The following is a 16434-nucleotide window of genomic DNA, read 5'->3' as shown; positions in this document are numbered from 1 at the left end:
CTTTATCTGTAACCCGGGGACGGCGATGCAGCTGCCGGGAAGCAGCAGCGCGATGATGACTGTGAAGCCTCTACCGCACGGGCCAGGGGTCCGGGCTTAGTCTGCACCCAGGGAACCGGGCCCCCCGCGTACCCCAGGACGGTAAACGACTGCGCCTCCTGGGCCGTCCTGGGCGGTAAGCGTGTACGTGTCCATGCACAGCGCTAAGAGCACCGCGCACCGTTAGCCGCCGTGGCTCGTATCATTACTGGCGGGGCGCAGGCGGGCCGGGCCGGGAAGGCCCTGGAGGAGCGGGGCGCCCCCTCCTCCGCCCCGCAGCGCGTGGGCCTGGGCTGGGGCGGGGGCGCGCTCAGGGCCCGCCGCCTCCGAGCCCCCCGCGGGCTCCCGCGCCCCTGGGCCGGCAGGGGTTGCGCGCTGGGCGCTGACGTCGGCCTTCAAGGCCCCCTCCCGGGCCGCGGCGGAGGGCGGAGCCGCAGCCCGCCGCCCCGCCCCCATCCCCGCCCCCGCGCGCTGCGGGCCTGGGGCGCCGAGCCGGGAGCCCGCGGAACGCGCAGACCCCGCGCCCCCAGGCCCGGCTCCCGGGGTGCGCGGGGCTCCCGGAGTTCCGTCGCCTGCGGGCCGCAGGGTCGGGGCGGCTGTCGGTGCGGGGGCCCGGGAGGTCCCGACGTACGGCCGCGGGCGGTGAGTAAGGGGCGCCGGGGGGCGGCACGGTGCTGGGGATGGGAGGCAAACCCTCGGTGAGGAAGTGCGCCCAAGCCGGGTTTGGAATGAGGCGGGAGGCTTGGGGGCCCCGCGGGGGACCGTGGGGTAGCAGTATTCCTGGTGGTTGAGTGTGTACGAGTGTGGCGGGTTGGGGCTGTTATGGGGGGAATCGTGCAAAGGCGGATTCTGGTCAAACAGGAAGTGTGGGGGAGCTGGTGGGTGTGCGGGCAATCGTGTAGCGCCACGGATGTGGGTGGAGTAGGAGAGGGATGCGTGGACCGGGTGTTTGGGGCAGGTGTGCAAGGGAAGTGAGTGATGGGAACAAGGGAGGGTGTCTGGGGTGCATGTGTGGGAAGCCTGCGCTTATGTGTGCAAATAGGGGGTCTGATGCTGGGGGAGCTAGGAGTGTGCAAGGGGTCATTTGGATTGAGTGTGTAAGGAGGTTGGGGGCTCCAGAGGGGTATTTAATGGGAGCTGATGTTGTTCAGGGTAAGTATGCAGGGACCCCTTTGGGAGATGGGTGCCTGAAGGTGGGGGTTGGGTTTGCCTGGATGAGTCTGTGTCGCCAGGTACTGGTGTATTCTGTGTGCAGACCTATAGGCACACGGGACGTGTAGTTCGTGGGGCAAGTAAGTGTGCAAGGCACGGTTTGGAATAGGTGCGCAACAGGTATGTCTTTTTGCCTGGAAGACAGAATCCCACACTAGACTGCCGAGCCCGCCCCCCCACCGCCCCATTCTCTTCACAACTTGGCCCAGCCTCTTTAATCCCGTGGGCCTCAGTTTTCCTCTCTGTAAAACGAGCCTGAGGGTCAGTGAACTAACTAGTCTCTGCCAGGAATCTCTCCAGAGTCAGGGGTCAGAAGAAACATGATGAGACTTTTACAACTTTCTTTTTTTTTTCTTTCCTCTACCTTCAGGAAACCTCTCCGGGAGCCTTTCCCTAGCCATGGACAACCCCAGTCTTCGAGAGCTCCAACAGCCTCTGCTGGCGGGTGTGGGCTGTGGGCCCCCCCTCCAGAAACCTGGTGAACCCCAGCTGGGGCCTCCCTTTCGGGAGACGGCTTTTGCAGAGTCCCTGAGGGGCTGGCAGTTCTTGCCCCCACCTGTTCCTTCTGTGAGCGCTGGTCTTGGGGAGCTAGGGCCCCCTGACCTTGAGGTAGGAGCACCAGGCCTTATGGGAGCGGGCGGGGCTGGACTGGGCTGGGGGTATCTACCTCCTGCCTGGAGTCTCAATTCTTCGATGCCCAGTTGTTTTTCCAGGTCTATGCCTCCCCTGGTTTCTTTACCTTTTTCTAGATTTGTCACTCATCTTTCTTTCCTCACCTTGGCTATCTTCCCTCTGATTTCTGGCTCCCCTGTTCTCTGTCTTTCCCTCTCTCTCTGGTCCTGATCTCTTTTTTTCAGATTAACGTGTTAATTTGTATCATTTCTTTTTCCTTGTATATAGTGTGAAGCTTGTCTTCTATTTATTTCTTTCTTTAAAAGAATTTATTTTATTTTTTAAGATTTTATTTATTTATTCAGAGAGAGAGAGAGGCAGAGACACAGGCAGAGAGAGAATCAGAGAGAGAAGCAGGCTCCATGCAGGGAGCCCGACGCAGGACTCGATCCCGGGTCTCCAGGATCACAACCCGGGCTGCAGGCGGCTCTAAACCGCTGCGCCACTGGGGCTGCCCAATATTTTATTTTTAAGTGATCTCTCTACCCAGCTTGGGGCTCGAACTCATGACCCTGGGATCAAGAGTCACACGCTCTACTGACTGAGCCGGCCAGACTCCCCACTTGTCTTTTATTTCTTACACTTGGTTTTCCAAGTTACTATTCCTGTAGAAGAAATCACCCCAAAACTCAGTTGCTTAAAACAGCAACAATCATTATGGCTCATGGTTTCCACGGGTCAGGAGTCTGGGAGGGCCTGGGTTGGGTGGTTCTGGCTCGGTGTCTTTCATGAGGTTGCGGTCAGCCACTGGCTAGAGCTGAACCAGTCCAGGGCTGAAGCAGCTGGGAGCTGAGTGGGTGTCTCTCTCTTAATGTGTAGTCTTGGGGCTTCTGCATGAGGCTCCCCTTGTGGGTTGGTTTGGGCCTCCTCACAACATGGCAGCTTCAGCACAGTCCGCATCCTTCTGGGCCTCCCGCCTCCAGCACCAGTGCTTCGGCGAGGCAGAAACTGCCTCACCTTTCCTGACTTATGCTTGGAAATCATGTGGCATGACTTCTACCACATTCTACCAATTATGAGTGAGTCACAGCCTGCCCGGTCTCAAGGAGAGGGGACAAAGACCTCAGCCCTTGGTGGGAAGAGTATCACTCACACTATAAGAAGAGCATGTGGGATGGGAGACGGTGGTGGTCATTTTTGGAAACGCGGTCTGCGTCGTGGTGGCAGTTAGCGTCACTTTGACATTGTATGTGTCTGATGATTCCATTCTTTGAAGATGTTGGGGGCCTTATTATTTCTGCTCTTTAGGGTTTGTTGTGTGCCTGGTTATCTTTGGACTGTATGCTGGTCATCATGTTTGAAAAGCTATTTTCAGGAAAGATTATTTTGAGGCCTAGACGGAAGGTACACACCTTTCTGCAGAGAGGGTTTGGTTTGCTTCTGTCAGCTGCCTGGGGGCACTACCAGTTAGAGATCACTTTGAATCTAGTTCACGGGTTGACTGAAAGGTGTTTTTTTTTTTTTTTTCTTCTGGGATTGACACTCGGCTGCAGGGCAAAAGAGGCCTTCTCCGTTCATTTGACCTCTCTGCTAACTTTGTTTTTATTTTCAGTTTTGGCCTTAATCTTGGGAGCTATTTAATACAAGATTAAAACAAAAAGCAATACCATTTTTTTTTAAAGATTTTATTTATTCATGAGAGACAGAGAGAAAGGCAGAGACATAGGCAGAGGGAGAAGCAGGCTCCCCACAGGAAGCCCGACATGGGTCCTGATCCCAGGACTCCAGGATCACACCCTGGGCTGAAGGTAGATGCTTAACCACTGAGCCACCCAGGCGTCCCAAAGCTATACCATTTTTTTTTTTAATCTAGAATTTATCGTTTTCAGCTGGCAGGTTTGTCCTAGTAACGTAGGCCACCAGAGCTCTCTTGATCTCCAACTTTTTGCCTGTTCCTGTCCCGATTAGTGTCTGCCTCCAGTTTGGGGGCTTTTAATTCTTCAATTGCAGTATCCGTGAGGGGACCTGTGAAGTCTTTGGAATTGCACATAAAACTTTGGGTGTGGGTGGGGTTCTTTGGAGACAGGGTACAGAGCTTCCCCTCAAAGGGATCCAGGGTGTAGAAAGTTAAGAGCCAGTTTCCTGGAACACTTTCCTCTCTTGGGTGTTTCCGGGGAGGCCCTGGTATTGGTCTTTGGGGGCTATGGGGAGCAGAGCAGGGGGGCAGGGAAGGTGGGTGGTGGTGCCCACGCAGGCCCTTTATCCTACGCATAGGATGCATCATCCAGCGACAGTGATTCGGACTGCGATGGGGGCAGCCTTCTCTCCCCGCTCCTACCCCACGACCACCTCGGCTTGGCTGTCTTCTCCATGCTCTGCTGTTTCTGGCCTGTGGGCATCGCTGCCTTCTGCCTGGCCCAGAAGGTCAGTCGTGGGTGGGGCTGGGAGCGGGCTGGATATAAGGGGAAAGTGCCTTCCGAACAAAACAGAGGTGCAATGCGTGGGTGGGGTGGGCAAAGTGGGGAGAAGGACGTGTACAGAAACGTGGAAGGGTAAACCGAGCGTTTCACAGTGAAAGCCCCGAGTGGTGGTTAGGAACCTGAGCCCAAGTCCCAGGGGCGGCACACTAAGATTTTGGGGGCGAGCCACTTAACCTCCCTGTGCCTCTTTTTCGTCGTCTGTGAAACGGGAATAATCCCCACCTCTGGGTCATCGTGGGGCTCAAATGAGTTAGAGCAGGGGCACAGGGTAATAGGTGGGTACTTTTATTAGCCACCTGGGCTCCCCTGTCCCCAGCTGTCTGACCCGCAGGGGCCGCCCCCAGTCTTTGGAATCTATGAATGCGTCCGCGGGTGGGGGGGGGCTGCGGGCGCCGGTGGGACGGGACGGGGGCTGCCTGAGTCACCGCTGCCCACGCCTCCACAGACCAACAAGGCTTGGGCCAAGGGGGACGTCCAGGGCGCAGGGGCCGCCTCCCGCCGCGCCTTCCTGCTGGGGGTCCTCGCCGTCGGGCTGGGCGTGTGCACCTATGCGGCCGCCCTGGTGACCCTGGCCGCCTACCTGGCCTCCCGAGAGCCGCCCTAGCTGCCCCTGCGCCCCCGCTGCGAATCAGGGCCCGGGAGCCGGGGCGTCGGCGGGCGACGTGGAGCAGCCCGGGGGAGGCGGCCGCAAGCCCCCCCTTCCCGGCCGCGGCGTGAGATTAAACTCCAGACGCTCTCGCAGCCAAAGCTGTGTGTGTGTTGTACTGGGGGTGGGGGGAGACCGGGGAGGGGCCGTCCCCGGGGTGCTCCCCGAGGCCTCAGAGGGGAAGAGGGCTCCCCAGCTTGCAGACTACTCTCCCCAGTGTAGCCCTGGAGTAAATAAGCGCTGGGCCCAAGGGCTTACTCCTCACCTCGGCCCAAGAGACAGCTCTTTGAGCCCCCCCCCTTACCCCCCCTTCTCTGCCCCTGGGAGCTTTGGGGAAGGCCGAATGGGCTCCCCCCTGAGCTCCTTCCGCAGCAAGAGGCAGAAACTCCACTCAACAGCAACAAACGGGAAGGAGCCGGAGGCAGAACTGGACTCTGGGGCTGGTGTGAAACGGTCTGATCCCTCCATCTCTTGGGCCTCCTTCTGTGCTGCCTTGGGGTGGGGGGATGGCCCCAGGAGCTTAGGCACCCCTGTGGGAATCACAGGGCCAGGCCAGGAGCAGACCTGAGCGCCCACTGAGCCGGCCGGGTGGGTGACCGAGTAATGGCAGGACGGGCGGTTTGGTTTTCTCACTGTTTAATGCCATTCCGGTGGATCTTCCTAGAAGAAAACGCTCTCCCACCTGGCGTTCTCCTGAGTCTCACGGAGCACAATTTCAAGCTGAAGACTTTGATGCTTTTTCCTTCTTGGTTACTGGGGACGAAAATGACACAGGCTCCAAGGGGGCAATTGTGGGAACTGTGTGAACTAGTTCAAGCATGTGAAGCACGCAGCAGAGGGCCCGCCAGACATATAATTTTCACTGTAAACCCCCAATGTCAGTGCCCCATGGAATCTGGTGACCATGTGGCCCAGCTGTGGGACAGTCCCTCCTCATGGGATGCTCTTGCCTTCTTGGCTCCCGCCCACTAGATACGGGGGCGGGGACCACAGCAGACCAATGTTGACTAGCCCCCTATATTTTCACACACCTTAGGGGGTGCTACACCCATGAGAGACCATGGGCCTCGGCCACCTCTGGCTACAGATGGGGAGCTGTGGTCCTGGGTGTCCTGGTATCTCTCGGGCTGGTCTGAACACTGAAAGGCTCTGGGGCTGGCCTCTGAGCAGAACCCCTGCTCCATCACCAACTAGCTGGTACCTCCAGCAGCTGACTGACCTGAGCTTTTTTCACGTTAAGACAGGATGCCAAGACCCACAAGGCCCTGCCGCTGTGCCCATTCCCCCCCTGACCCAGCTCTTCCCTCTCAGGTCCCCACCTGCTCTGCTCCAGCCACTAGAGCCACACTGGAGCCTCACCACCTTCCATAGGCCTCCTCCGGGGCTTCCCTTGGATGCCTCCATCCCCTGGGCATCCCTTTTAAAAATTCACCCTCCTCAAACCCCTCTTCCCTGCTTTATTCATAGCATTTACCACCACCTGATAAACACTGATATTCTTTGCCCATCACCCCACTGCTTCCTGAACCTGGGGGGGGTCATCATTCACCCCCGAGTCTAGCACCTGGCAGGGCCTGCACATAGCAGGTACCCCAGTATTAGATTGGTGGTTGGGTTGGGGAAGGAAGGGCTTTCCCAGGTCGGAAATGCTTTCTTGGGGGCCGGGGTCCTGTGCCCCAGGCCCACGAGCTCATCCGGGCACACAGGGACTGAGAGGCGAGGTTAGCTGCTGGTTTATTTTCCACGGAGGTAGTGGGTGGTGGCGGTGGCTGTGGCCACGGCGGAGGGGCGCCCTGCCCCGGCTTGTCTCAGCTCTTGGAGTAACGCCTCTGCAACGATTCCCGGTAGAAGCGGAAGACGTGTTGTGAGGCGGCCTGGGCGGCGGCCAGGCACTGCTGGAGCTGGAGGCAGAGAGAGCTGCTGGTGCCGGGGCCTCCCTGCTCCCACCCAGCTGACCCCACAGCTTGCCCTGACCTCAGCTGGTTCCCTGAGCCCCCAGACCTCCTGCCTCCCCTGCAGTGGCCTTTCTTTCTTCCCCATTTCGTGGGATCTTTCTTAGAGGGGACACAGAAAGAGGTGAGGGCTTCAGGGGTCCGATTCCGGCAGCTCCAGGAGCATGGATGGTGGGACCAGGCATCCTGACCGCTGGACGAAGCCTCAACGTGGCACAGCCCCAACCGGAGATCTAGAACTTTTGAGCCACAGGCCCTATGGTGCCAAATCACCCTGAGAGTTGCAGAATCTGGGACCCCAGATCCCGACCACCACACATTCCTAGGTTCACAGGAAGCCCAGGTTGGAGGCGCTCTTGGAGACCAGAGTGCTGGAATTCTGGGGGGCAAGCTGAGCTGGAAGGGGAGGGCTTTCAGGTGCCTCCCCTCCTTTGCTCTCCAGACTAGGGCTTCCCTTTAAAATTCCCACAAGGGTTTCTGTGCCTGCATCCAAAAGGGATGTAAAAAGGCGCTCTCCTTCAACCTCCCGGTGTCCCGACAAGACCTCACGTCAGGAGGGAGGGATCTGGCCTCCACCCCATCTCCACACTGGTACCTCAGCAGCAGAGTAGAGCCCCTTGGTGGTGGACATTAGCAGCTTCCGTTCCACGCTGTCCAGCGCAAAGGTCAGGACGGCCCGGGCCTCCTAGAGACGAGGGGTAGGAATGCCTGGACTCTCCCCTCAGGCACAAGCTCAGCTGGTCCCCAAGAGGGGACCTGCCCTTCCCACAGCCCACACTCCCAAATGTGTCAAGTGGAGGTGTGTACAGTTTCCCTGGACAACGCTCTTGGCCTTTCCTTCTTCAGAAGCCCCATGCCCTCATTCCACCCACATGGTTCCAACAGGGGCAGCCGCACGGCCAGTCATCAGCTGGTACCTCTAAGCCCCCTGCTCCCCTTCCCTGCTTTGTACCACCCAGGCTGGAGGCTGGCAAACTATTTCCCAGACTCCTTTGCCTGTTAGGGGCCACCAGTAATCTGGAGGAGCGGCTGAAGGAGGGAGGACCGCATCCTGTCCTTGCTCTGACAGGAGCAGGGGCTATGGCTGTGGCAGTTCCCACAGGGCCACAGAGGCCGGAGTGGGCTCTGGACTTCGGCTGCCAGGGCGAAGCCAGGATGCCTTGTGTGCACCCAGAACCCACTGTGACTGTGTCTCCTGAGAGCACGGAGTGGGAGCACCCTACTGGCTTCTGGTCTCTGGGTATCGCCCTTCTTCCTGGTTGCTCCTTCGACTCTTCCAACATTATCATAACCGGTTCCCTCAGTGGATTCCTGTCTGAAATACCTCAGGTGGGTTCTGCTTTCCCGCCAGGATGCACCCATCACGGTACCAGGTGAGGATCTCGGAGGAACCCCCAGGGCACTGTGACCTTGAGCTGGTGAGGAAAGTCTAGAGTTCTGGAGGCTGGTCATAGCCTTGGGCCAGGGGCTGGCTAGAGAACGGAACCAAATGGAACCAACATGCAGAAGACAGCAGACACTGAGAAGCAAAACAAGGGCATCCTCAGGGTGTTTGAGGCCCTGGCTCCAGCTGGACCTCTGTTCTGAGGCCCTCTGTCCCGAAGGTCAATATGTTCCCTTTTATTTTTATTTTTTTATTTTTTATTTTTTTTAATATGTTCCCTTTTAACTGAAGTGGGTCCGAGCTGGGGTGCTAGCACTCGCCCTGATGAATGAACCCGAACTTGCCAAATGGGACTGACGTGACAAGTGTTCCGGGAAGTGAGGCCCAGGGGAGGAGTGTCTGCTCAAGGCCGTTCACCAGCCATGGCCTTCAAACTTACCTTCTCTTGCTTGGCTGTGGGATCCAGCACGAGGGTGCCATCAGAGTTCAGAGCACAGGTGACCCCACAGAAGAGGGCCCGCATGGGCACACCTGCGTCCACCAATGCCATGCAGGCGGCGTTCAGGCAGCAGGCCAGGAGCTGGGTGCCACAGGGAGGGGTTAAGAAGCGTTCCCACTATAGTGGTGGCCACAGAGTAGGTCTATCCCTCCATTCACCCCGCCGCTGCCAGTGGGCCCACTTCACTAACTGATCACAGGAAGGCAGCGTACGGCATGGTGGCTCGAAGTGGTTCTGGGGTCAAGTGTCCTCGGGTTCCTGACCCACCTTTGCCACCTCTTGGCGGTGTGAGCTTGAGCAAGTGACTTATTCTCTCTGAGTCTCAATCGGGGGTCATAAGGATATTCAACAGATTTGTACCGGGTGGGGGGGTAGGGGGGTAGGGGAAGAGAGAAACCTTCCACGATCGCATAGGGAGGGAGTGGCAGGGCCAGGCCTGGAGCCTGGGGATCTGGAGGCCGCCACCACCAGCTGACAGCCTGACAAGGTGACAGAAGGAGGAGCAGTCATCTTTAGGGGTGAGGTGTGGCTGTGGCATGCGCAGGAGAGCCGAGGCTGGAGCCTAACAGCCAGCCCTGCCTCAGTTTCCTCTAGTCTCTGCGCCCAGCCCCGTCACGGTGGCCACGAGTCGAGCTTTAGGTTTAGGGTCAGTCGGTCCCATCTCTGCCACTGTCCCTGTTACCTCCCCTCTGGCCTTCAGTTTCCTGCTCTGGGAAATGGGGCCTGCTCAAAGCTGGGCCACGCAGCTGCAAGCCCCTCTAGAAATGCCCATTTCTGGCCCTCAGTCCCAACCTCTCACTGAACCACAGGGATCTACAGTCGAGCTGCTGACCCAACTCCTCTGCCCGCTCAGGACTCCCCGCTCAAGGTCAGAGAAGGTCAATGGCACAGGTTTTGTAGGCAGTCAGGCCTGGGCTTGAGTTCTGCCCCTGCCGCCTTCCAGCTGTGTGACCCTGGGTAAGGGACTTCCCCTCTCGGGGCCTGTTTCCTCACCTCAAACATGGGAACATAGGAACTCCCATCTGTCCGGGGCCTCGGGCTCTGGGAGCACATGGCTTGGGCTCAAATCCTCGCTCTGCATTATTAGACAGAAGCTGACCTTCCTGTGCCTTAGTTTCCCCATTTGGGCCATGGGGGATTATAGTGGCACCGAACTGTCGTGCCGTGAGGATGAAGTGAGTTAACATGTATAAGGCACTCAGACCAGTGCCCGACGCGTGGTGAGCACTCAAGTGGGTTTGCTATTCTTCAATAAGAGGGTGCCTGTCAAGTGTTCGGAGGCCTCCTGGCTAACAGAGCAAGGGAGGCCACCACGGAGATTCTGGAGGACTTCCTGGAGGAGGCGGCCTGGGGGGAGAAGGATACAGAGCCAGCATCACTGACGACCTGCAGCACCACAGTGATGGAGGTGCGGGGGTGCAGCGTTCCCAATACCACTGCTTCACACGTGTTCCTGATCAGTCGCTCCCGGCTCTTCTCCGCGACGCCTGGGGAAAATCAGGGGTGGGGCAGGGCGGGGTGGGGTTGTCAGCCTCTTCCCTTCCTTCCATCTGGCTCACCTTCCTCCACACGCCCCACCCAAGCCCTCTGGAGAGGGCCTGCCATCTCCACCAGGGCTGGTGCAGGACCCTGCACGGATGACAGAGGACCCCCAGTGGGAAGGAGGCAGGGCCTGACCGGACCCACCCCGCCCCACCCCTGCCCCCTCCAGCATCCAGCAAGGGAGCCTCTTGGGGGAGGAAAACCCTGAGTTCCTCTGTCCCCTGCCGCTGCCCACTTCTCAGCTGGCTGCTGAACCCAGCCTCAGCGTAAGGGGGAGAGTAAACGGGTGGAAAAACAGGTTAGTGGAAAGAAGGGGAGATGGAGCCAGGAAAGAGGAGTAGGGAGGACAGACTAGGAGGTGGGGGACAGACAGGAGGCCAAGAGCCGGGGAAAGGCGCAAAGAGCTGAGGGTGGGGACGGCGGAGGGGAAGAAGGTGGAGCTCCTGCCGCCCATTACCAGGCAGCCCGATCTTCGGCCTCAGGATCACCTCCAGGGTGGCCTTGTTGAAGATCTCTTTGCTGACTTTCACCTCGGCTGGCCCGTACACGCCCGCCAGGACTGACGTGTCCCCTGGGGAGAGAGCAGGGCAGGTCTCATGCACACCTTGCCTTCCTGGGGCTGCAGGGGTCAGGGTGGGGGCACCAGGGCAGTGAGCTGGCGGCTGGCCTTCCCTGCGCCAGCCCCGGGTCTGGCCCACCTTTTGCTGGTAGTGGTTCTTTGAGCACTGGCTTCACTCACGTCTCTGCCTACGCTTCTTCATCTGGGACATGGGGATGATGGCAGCACCTAACCTTGTAGCGTCGTGAGGATTAAACGAGGTCATCCACGTCAAACACTGCAGCTATGGCCCAGCGCACCACTGACTTTAGCTATTCTTAACTTCAACGGGAAGTTCTTCCCGAGGGCTAACCTTCCTCCTCCTTACTGCAGTTGGTCTCAACTCCTCACAAAGCTTCCTCCAACCTAGCTCTCTTCCCTCGGGCTCACGTCCCCAAACTCTGCAGTCATCGGGACCCCCGAGAGTGAGAAATACCCAGGAGTGGTCCTGAGTGGGCACGAATGGGGTCCGCGGAGGTAAGACCTGAGAAGCAAAAGCCTGGCTTCAGGGAGTGCCTGGTGGCTCAGTCGGTTGAGCATCTGCCTTTGGCTCAGGTCATGATCCTGGGATCGAGCCCCAAGTGGGCTGATCTTCTCCTTCTCCTACTCCCCCTGCTTGTGCAAGCATGCACGCTCTCTCTTGCTGTCAAATAAATCTTCAAAAAATCCAAAACCAAACAAAGAAAGCCCCCAAAACCCCTGACTTCTGGTCCTGCCTGCTTCTTGCTAGCTCTGTAACCTTGGCTGATTGTACTCACTTCTCTTGGCCTCAGTTTTACCATCTGCAAAATGAAGAGACTGAACTACACCAGTGGCTGTTGAAGCTTTTCTTGCCATAACTCTCAATTAAAAAATGTATTTTCTGGCACCACCCCAAGTTCATGCAAATCTCCATGTGTGGACACGCAACAAAGGCCTCATAAAACGCCTCTTACCATCACTGCTCTGACACTCTAATGCTTTCTACTCTACTCTAGTTCATTTAATTTTATTTACTTTTTATTTATTTATTATTTATTAAAGATTTTATTTATTTATTCATGAGACACACAGGGGCGGGGGGAGGGGGGAGCAGAGACACAGGCAGAGGGAGAAGCAGGCTCCATGCAGGGAGCCCGATGTGGGACTCGATCCCAGGACTCCAGGGTCACACCCTGAGCTGAAAGCAGATGCTCAACTGCTGAGCCACCCAGGCGTCCCAACTTATTTACTTTTTTGATTTTATTTTTACATGGGGCTCAAACTCACAGCCCTGGGATCGAGAGTCGGACGCTCCTTGGACAGAGTCCGTCAAGCGCCCCTACTCTATTCCAGTTAAAAAGTACTGCCAACCGCAGCAGTGGTCCTGAACCCTGGCTGCACGCTCAGAATCACCGGGGCACTTGAAAAGACGTCCAGCCCCCTCCCCCAGAGATCCTAATTCAGCTGCCGGGTGGGGCATGGGCACTGGGAGCATAAGAGCTCCCACGGGTCATTCTGACGTGCAGCTGGGCCCACAGTCTGCAGTGGGAAAAACAGCGCTTGAGCACAGCTTCGAAACACTGCAAACAGAATCTCTGCAGCGGTTACAGATGGAGAGGGGCCAGCCTTAGCAGGTGTGCGGTGGATTCTGGGACCCTGCCTTTTTAACAACCCCATCAGAGATTTGGAGGCCAAAGGCGGGTGGGACGTACTTTCCAGGGTCTGCCAGGGGTCCCAGAGTTTGGGAGTTTTAGAACGTGGAAGGCGTTAACCCTCCTCAGTGTTTCTGAAGTCTAAGAAACTCCAGGCATATGATTTTAGCAGAAGAGCAAAGTCTCCAGGAGGGCCTGGGAAGGTCCCCAGGGTCAGGGCATGTTTCCTGGGTTGGGGAGAAGGAGCTGCACCAGAGCTGAGGGATTCTCTTGGCTCCAGGAGAATCTGCCCTCAGAGGGGAACTTAACCACACAGGACGAGATCCACACGTTGCTCTTCATTCTTTTCTGGATGAGCTGCCTGTGGCCCCCATGAACCTAGGAGATCCTCCTCTCATCTTCTCAGGGACATGGCCCCAGCAATTTTCGGGAGCAATTCAAGGAATTCTATATTCTTTGGATCCACATCCATCTTCAACTCCTGCCCCATTTATCTGATCCTCTTCCAGCAAAGCTCTCAAAGACAAGTCTGACTTGCTGTCTTCTTCTCCTCCCTGACCCCACCACTCCACCAAACAGCTCTTGACAGCATCACAGATGACATAGGTCCGGACTGTCCACCGACAGGTCTGGAGGACGGATGCAGCTGGTGGGCCCTTACATCTCAAACACTTCTCTGAGCCCCTCTGAGGTCAGTGTCCTCTCTGGGTTTTCCTCCCACCTTATTGGCTGCTTTTCTCTGGTCTTTTCCTAGCTCCTCACAGGTTAGACAACCCTGGATTTAGTCTGTGACCTCTTCTCTTTCCACCTACACTTGTTCTCTTTATTTCATCCAATCAACAGTGTGAAACACCATCTATAGCCAGAGAATTCCAAATTATATATTTAGGTTGAGTCTCTCTCTTTTTAAGATTTTATTTACTTATTTGACACAGAGAGAGAGAGAGAGAGCGCGCACAAGGGGGGAGCAGCAGGCAGAGGGAGAGGGAGAAGCAGGCTCCCCACTGAGCAGGGAGCCTGATGCTGGGTGGGATCCTAGACCCTGAGATCATGACCTGAGCTGAAGGCAGATGCTTAACTGACTGAGCCACCCAGGCGCCCCTGGGTCTCTCCTCCCAAATGCAGACTTCTATATCCTATTGCCCTGTCCATATAGTCACTGTGATGTCCACCAGGCACTGCAAACTTAATGTTCCAAATTGAACTCCTTATCTCCCAGTACAGCTGATTTGGAAAAAAAATCTTGGTGTTATCCCTCTCCTTCTCACACTCCAACACTGAACCATCTGCAAGTTTTGTGTTTTACTTTCAACATACATACACCCAGAATCTCACCACCTCCACTGCTTCCACTCTGGTCTGAGCCACCGCATCTCCCCTTCTTTCTCATATCTATACAGTCAACACTGCAGCAGAGAGATTCTGTTAAAATATATCCAGATCATGTCAACCCTCTGAGCAAAACTTGGAAGCAGTGGCCCCCAGCTCATTCATTATGCATCACATGACAAGCAATCCTCCTTAGCTCTCCCCAGCCTCCTCACTGCTCTGGCCACACAGTCTACAGACTATTCCTCAAACACACCAGACAAATCCTTGCCTCAGGGCCTCTGCCCCTGCAGTTCTTCATCCTAGGTATGCTTTTCCTCCTGCTTATCTTCAAGGTTTGCTCCCTTACCTTTAGGTCTTTATTCAAATGTTACCATCTCATCAAGGCCTTTCCTGACTATCCGGTTAAGATCGCAACCCTCTCTGGCACACCCTATTTCCTTTCCCTACTATAATTTTTCTCCATGGCATCTTCCGACATATTTTTTTTTAAAGATTTTATTTATTTATTCATGAGAGACACAGAGAGAGAGAGAGAGAGAGAGACAGAGACACAGGCAGAGGGAGAAGCAGGCTCCATGCAGGGAGCCCGATGAGGGACCTGATCCTTGGTCTTGAGGATCACGCCCTGGGCTGAAGGCAGCGCTAAATCGCTGAGCCACCCAGGCTGCCCTCCTACATATTTTTTTTTTAAGATTTATTTATTTATTTTATTTATTCATGATAGACAGAGAGAGAGAGAGAGAGAGGCAGAGACACAGGCAGAGGGAGAAGCAGGCTCCATGTGAGAGCCTGACGCGGGACTCGATCCCGGGACTCCAAGATTGCGCCCTGGGCCAAAGGCAGGCGCCAAACCACCGAACCACCCAGGGATCCCCTTCCTACATATTTTACTTATCTTTTGTCTGTCTCCTCGACTAGAACATAAACTGTTAAGTCAGGGATTTAAAAAAAAATTTTTTTTAAGATTTATTTATTTATTCATGAAAGACAGAGAGAGAGAGAGAGAGAGAGAGAGAGAGAGGCAGACAGAGAAGCAGGCTCCATGCAGGGAGCCGGAGGCAGGAGCCAAACCGTGGAGCCACCCAGGCATCCCTTTAAAATGTATTTTATTGGGATCCCTGGGTGGCGCAGTGGTTTGGCACCTGCCTTTGGCCCAGGGCGCGATCCTGGAGACCCGGGATCGAATCCCACGTCTGGCTCCCGGTGCATGGAGCCTGCTTCTCCCTCTGCCTGTGTCTCTGCCTCTCTCTCTCTCTCTCTCTGTGTGACTATCATAAATAAGTAAAAATTAATATAAAATAAAATAAAATGTATTTTATCCACGTATTCCCAGGACCCAGGACAGTGCTTAATGCGAATACACGTGTTCAATGAAGGAATGAATGAAAACAGGTTTTGTACCTGGGTAGAAGGTAATGCCCCTAGTGAGGAGGCTGAAGCATTTATGGGGGTGATTCTTAGGCTATCTTCAGAGGAATATTCACCCGGGGCAGGGAGCTGAGATGCATTTGGTCACGGGAAGGAGATATTTTACCCAATAGGGAAAGCCTGCCCCAAACCTAGGGATATTTACACGTATGGAGAGATGTGTATTGCTGTCAAAGGGATATATACCGCACAATCACTCTCAAATACTCTGAAAAGTATTTACCTGGACAAAAAGACATGCCGCAGTCCAGAGAGTAATGAAGCCGGTAGTGTTGATTTGCGGGTCTATTTACGCGCATGGGCAGGTTTGCCGCAGCCTGGCGTGCATGGACCCGGGGTGTCCGCGGGGGAGGCGGGAGACGAATTTAATCAAGGGAGATATTTACTCTGCTGAGCGCCTCTCTCCTCGGAGTATTTACCACGGTGGCGATACCGTCTCCCTTCTAGCCGGGAGCGCAGGATACGTTACTCCGGCATATCCGGGAGTATCCTCCCGGGCAAGAACTGCACCACCCGTGCAGGAGGGACACTTACCAGCTAGTGGCACTCCTCTGCACGGTAACCTGTAACCTTCCGAAACAAATACAACGTGGCGAACGTGGCACAGGCAGTATTTGCCTAGGGTAAGTCCTTACCTTGCAGGAAAGAGGCAGAGCCATCCGGCCGGGACAGCAGGTTCTGCTCACAAGCAAAGTGCCGGAGGCTGCAGCCCGGGCCCCGAGGGCCGGACTCTGTTCCAGACTCCGCGCAGGTCTTGGCGTCCGCCGGCAGCGCCCCCTCCATCGCCCCAGACCCCACGTGCCGCTGCGGAACCTCGCTTCCGCACGGGAGCGCGCTCGGGCGTCCAGCCTGCGTGCCCAGTGCGCACGCGCAGGTCCGGGGCGCCAGGACCCGTTCCCGCACGTGGCTCCGCGTTTACTAACAATCTGGCCCCTCCCACTCCCGCCTCGCAAGCCCATTGGAGAGTAGCGAAGAGAGGGCGGGCCTTGGCATGGACTCGTCCTACCCGAAGCCCCCGCGCCCTAAAGCCCTAAGGCTCTGGTCAGGTTGTCCTCTCCTTTGCCTGTTACAGAAACAACTAAGATGAGGTGATGAGA

General features: G+C 56.3%; 2 protein-coding genes across 3 annotated transcripts; one reads left to right on the top strand and one right to left on the bottom strand.

Moving 5' to 3' along the window:
• On the top strand, positions 1–5090 carry TMEM91 (transmembrane protein 91). Of its 2 annotated transcripts, none has more exons than XM_072776843.1 (4): positions 1–183; positions 1622–1860; positions 4138–4287; positions 4789–5090. In XM_072776843.1, the coding sequence occupies exons 2-4, from the start codon at positions 1651–1653 to the stop codon at positions 4945–4947; spliced, it is 519 nt and encodes a 172-aa protein (XP_072632944.1). In that variant the 5' UTR covers positions 1–183; positions 1622–1650; the 3' UTR covers positions 4948–5090. The 2 variants fall into 2 exon arrangements, with proteins under 2 accessions (XP_072632944.1, XP_072632939.1); XM_072776838.1 differs by lacking the exon at positions 1–183 and adding an exon at positions 520–681.
• A 1609-nt stretch (positions 5091–6699) lies between these two features.
• Positions 6700–16217, bottom strand: EXOSC5 (exosome component 5). The gene is made up of 6 exons (XM_072776825.1): positions 15973–16217; positions 10824–10937; positions 10190–10311; positions 8765–8905; positions 7537–7626; positions 6700–6890 (listed from the first exon to the last, which is right to left on the bottom strand). The coding sequence occupies exons 1-6, from the start codon at positions 16118–16120 to the stop codon at positions 6798–6800; spliced, it is 708 nt and encodes a 235-aa protein (XP_072632926.1). The 5' UTR covers positions 16121–16217; the 3' UTR covers positions 6700–6797.
• Positions 16218–16434: the final 217 nt, after the last annotated feature.

Source organism: Canis lupus, chromosome 1, assembly GCF_048164855.1.
Source record: "Canis lupus baileyi chromosome 1, mCanLup2.hap1, whole genome shotgun sequence".
Classification (NCBI taxonomy): Eukaryota; Metazoa; Chordata; class Mammalia; order Carnivora; family Canidae; genus Canis; species Canis lupus.
This window is presented reverse-complemented; position numbering and strand designations above follow the sequence as displayed.

Excerpts from the sequence above, each read along its gene's own strand:
- TMEM91 (XM_072776843.1), top strand. The coding sequence starts at position 1,651 with ATGGACAACCCCAGTCTTCGAGAGCTCCAACAGCCTCTGCTGGCGGGT. Across the intron at positions 1,861-4,137 it reads TAGGGCCCCCTGACCTTGAG|GATGCATCATCCAGCGACAG; the intron begins GTAGGAGCACCA and ends TCCTACGCATAG. Across the intron at positions 4,288-4,788 it reads CCTTCTGCCTGGCCCAGAAG|ACCAACAAGGCTTGGGCCAA; the intron begins GTCAGTCGTGGG and ends ACGCCTCCACAG.
- EXOSC5 (XM_072776825.1), bottom strand. The coding sequence starts at position 16,120 with ATGGAGGGGGCGCTGCCGGCGGACGCCAAGACCTGCGCGGAGTCTGGA. Across the intron at positions 8,906-10,189 it reads TCGTCAGTGATGCTGGCTCT|CTCCTGGCCTGCTGCCTGAA; the intron begins GTATCCTTCTCC and ends TGTGGCACCCAG. Across the intron at positions 6,891-7,536 it reads GGCTCTACTCTGCTGCTGAG|CTCCAGCAGTGCCTGGCCGC; the intron begins GTACCAGTGTGG and ends CTCTGCCTCCAG.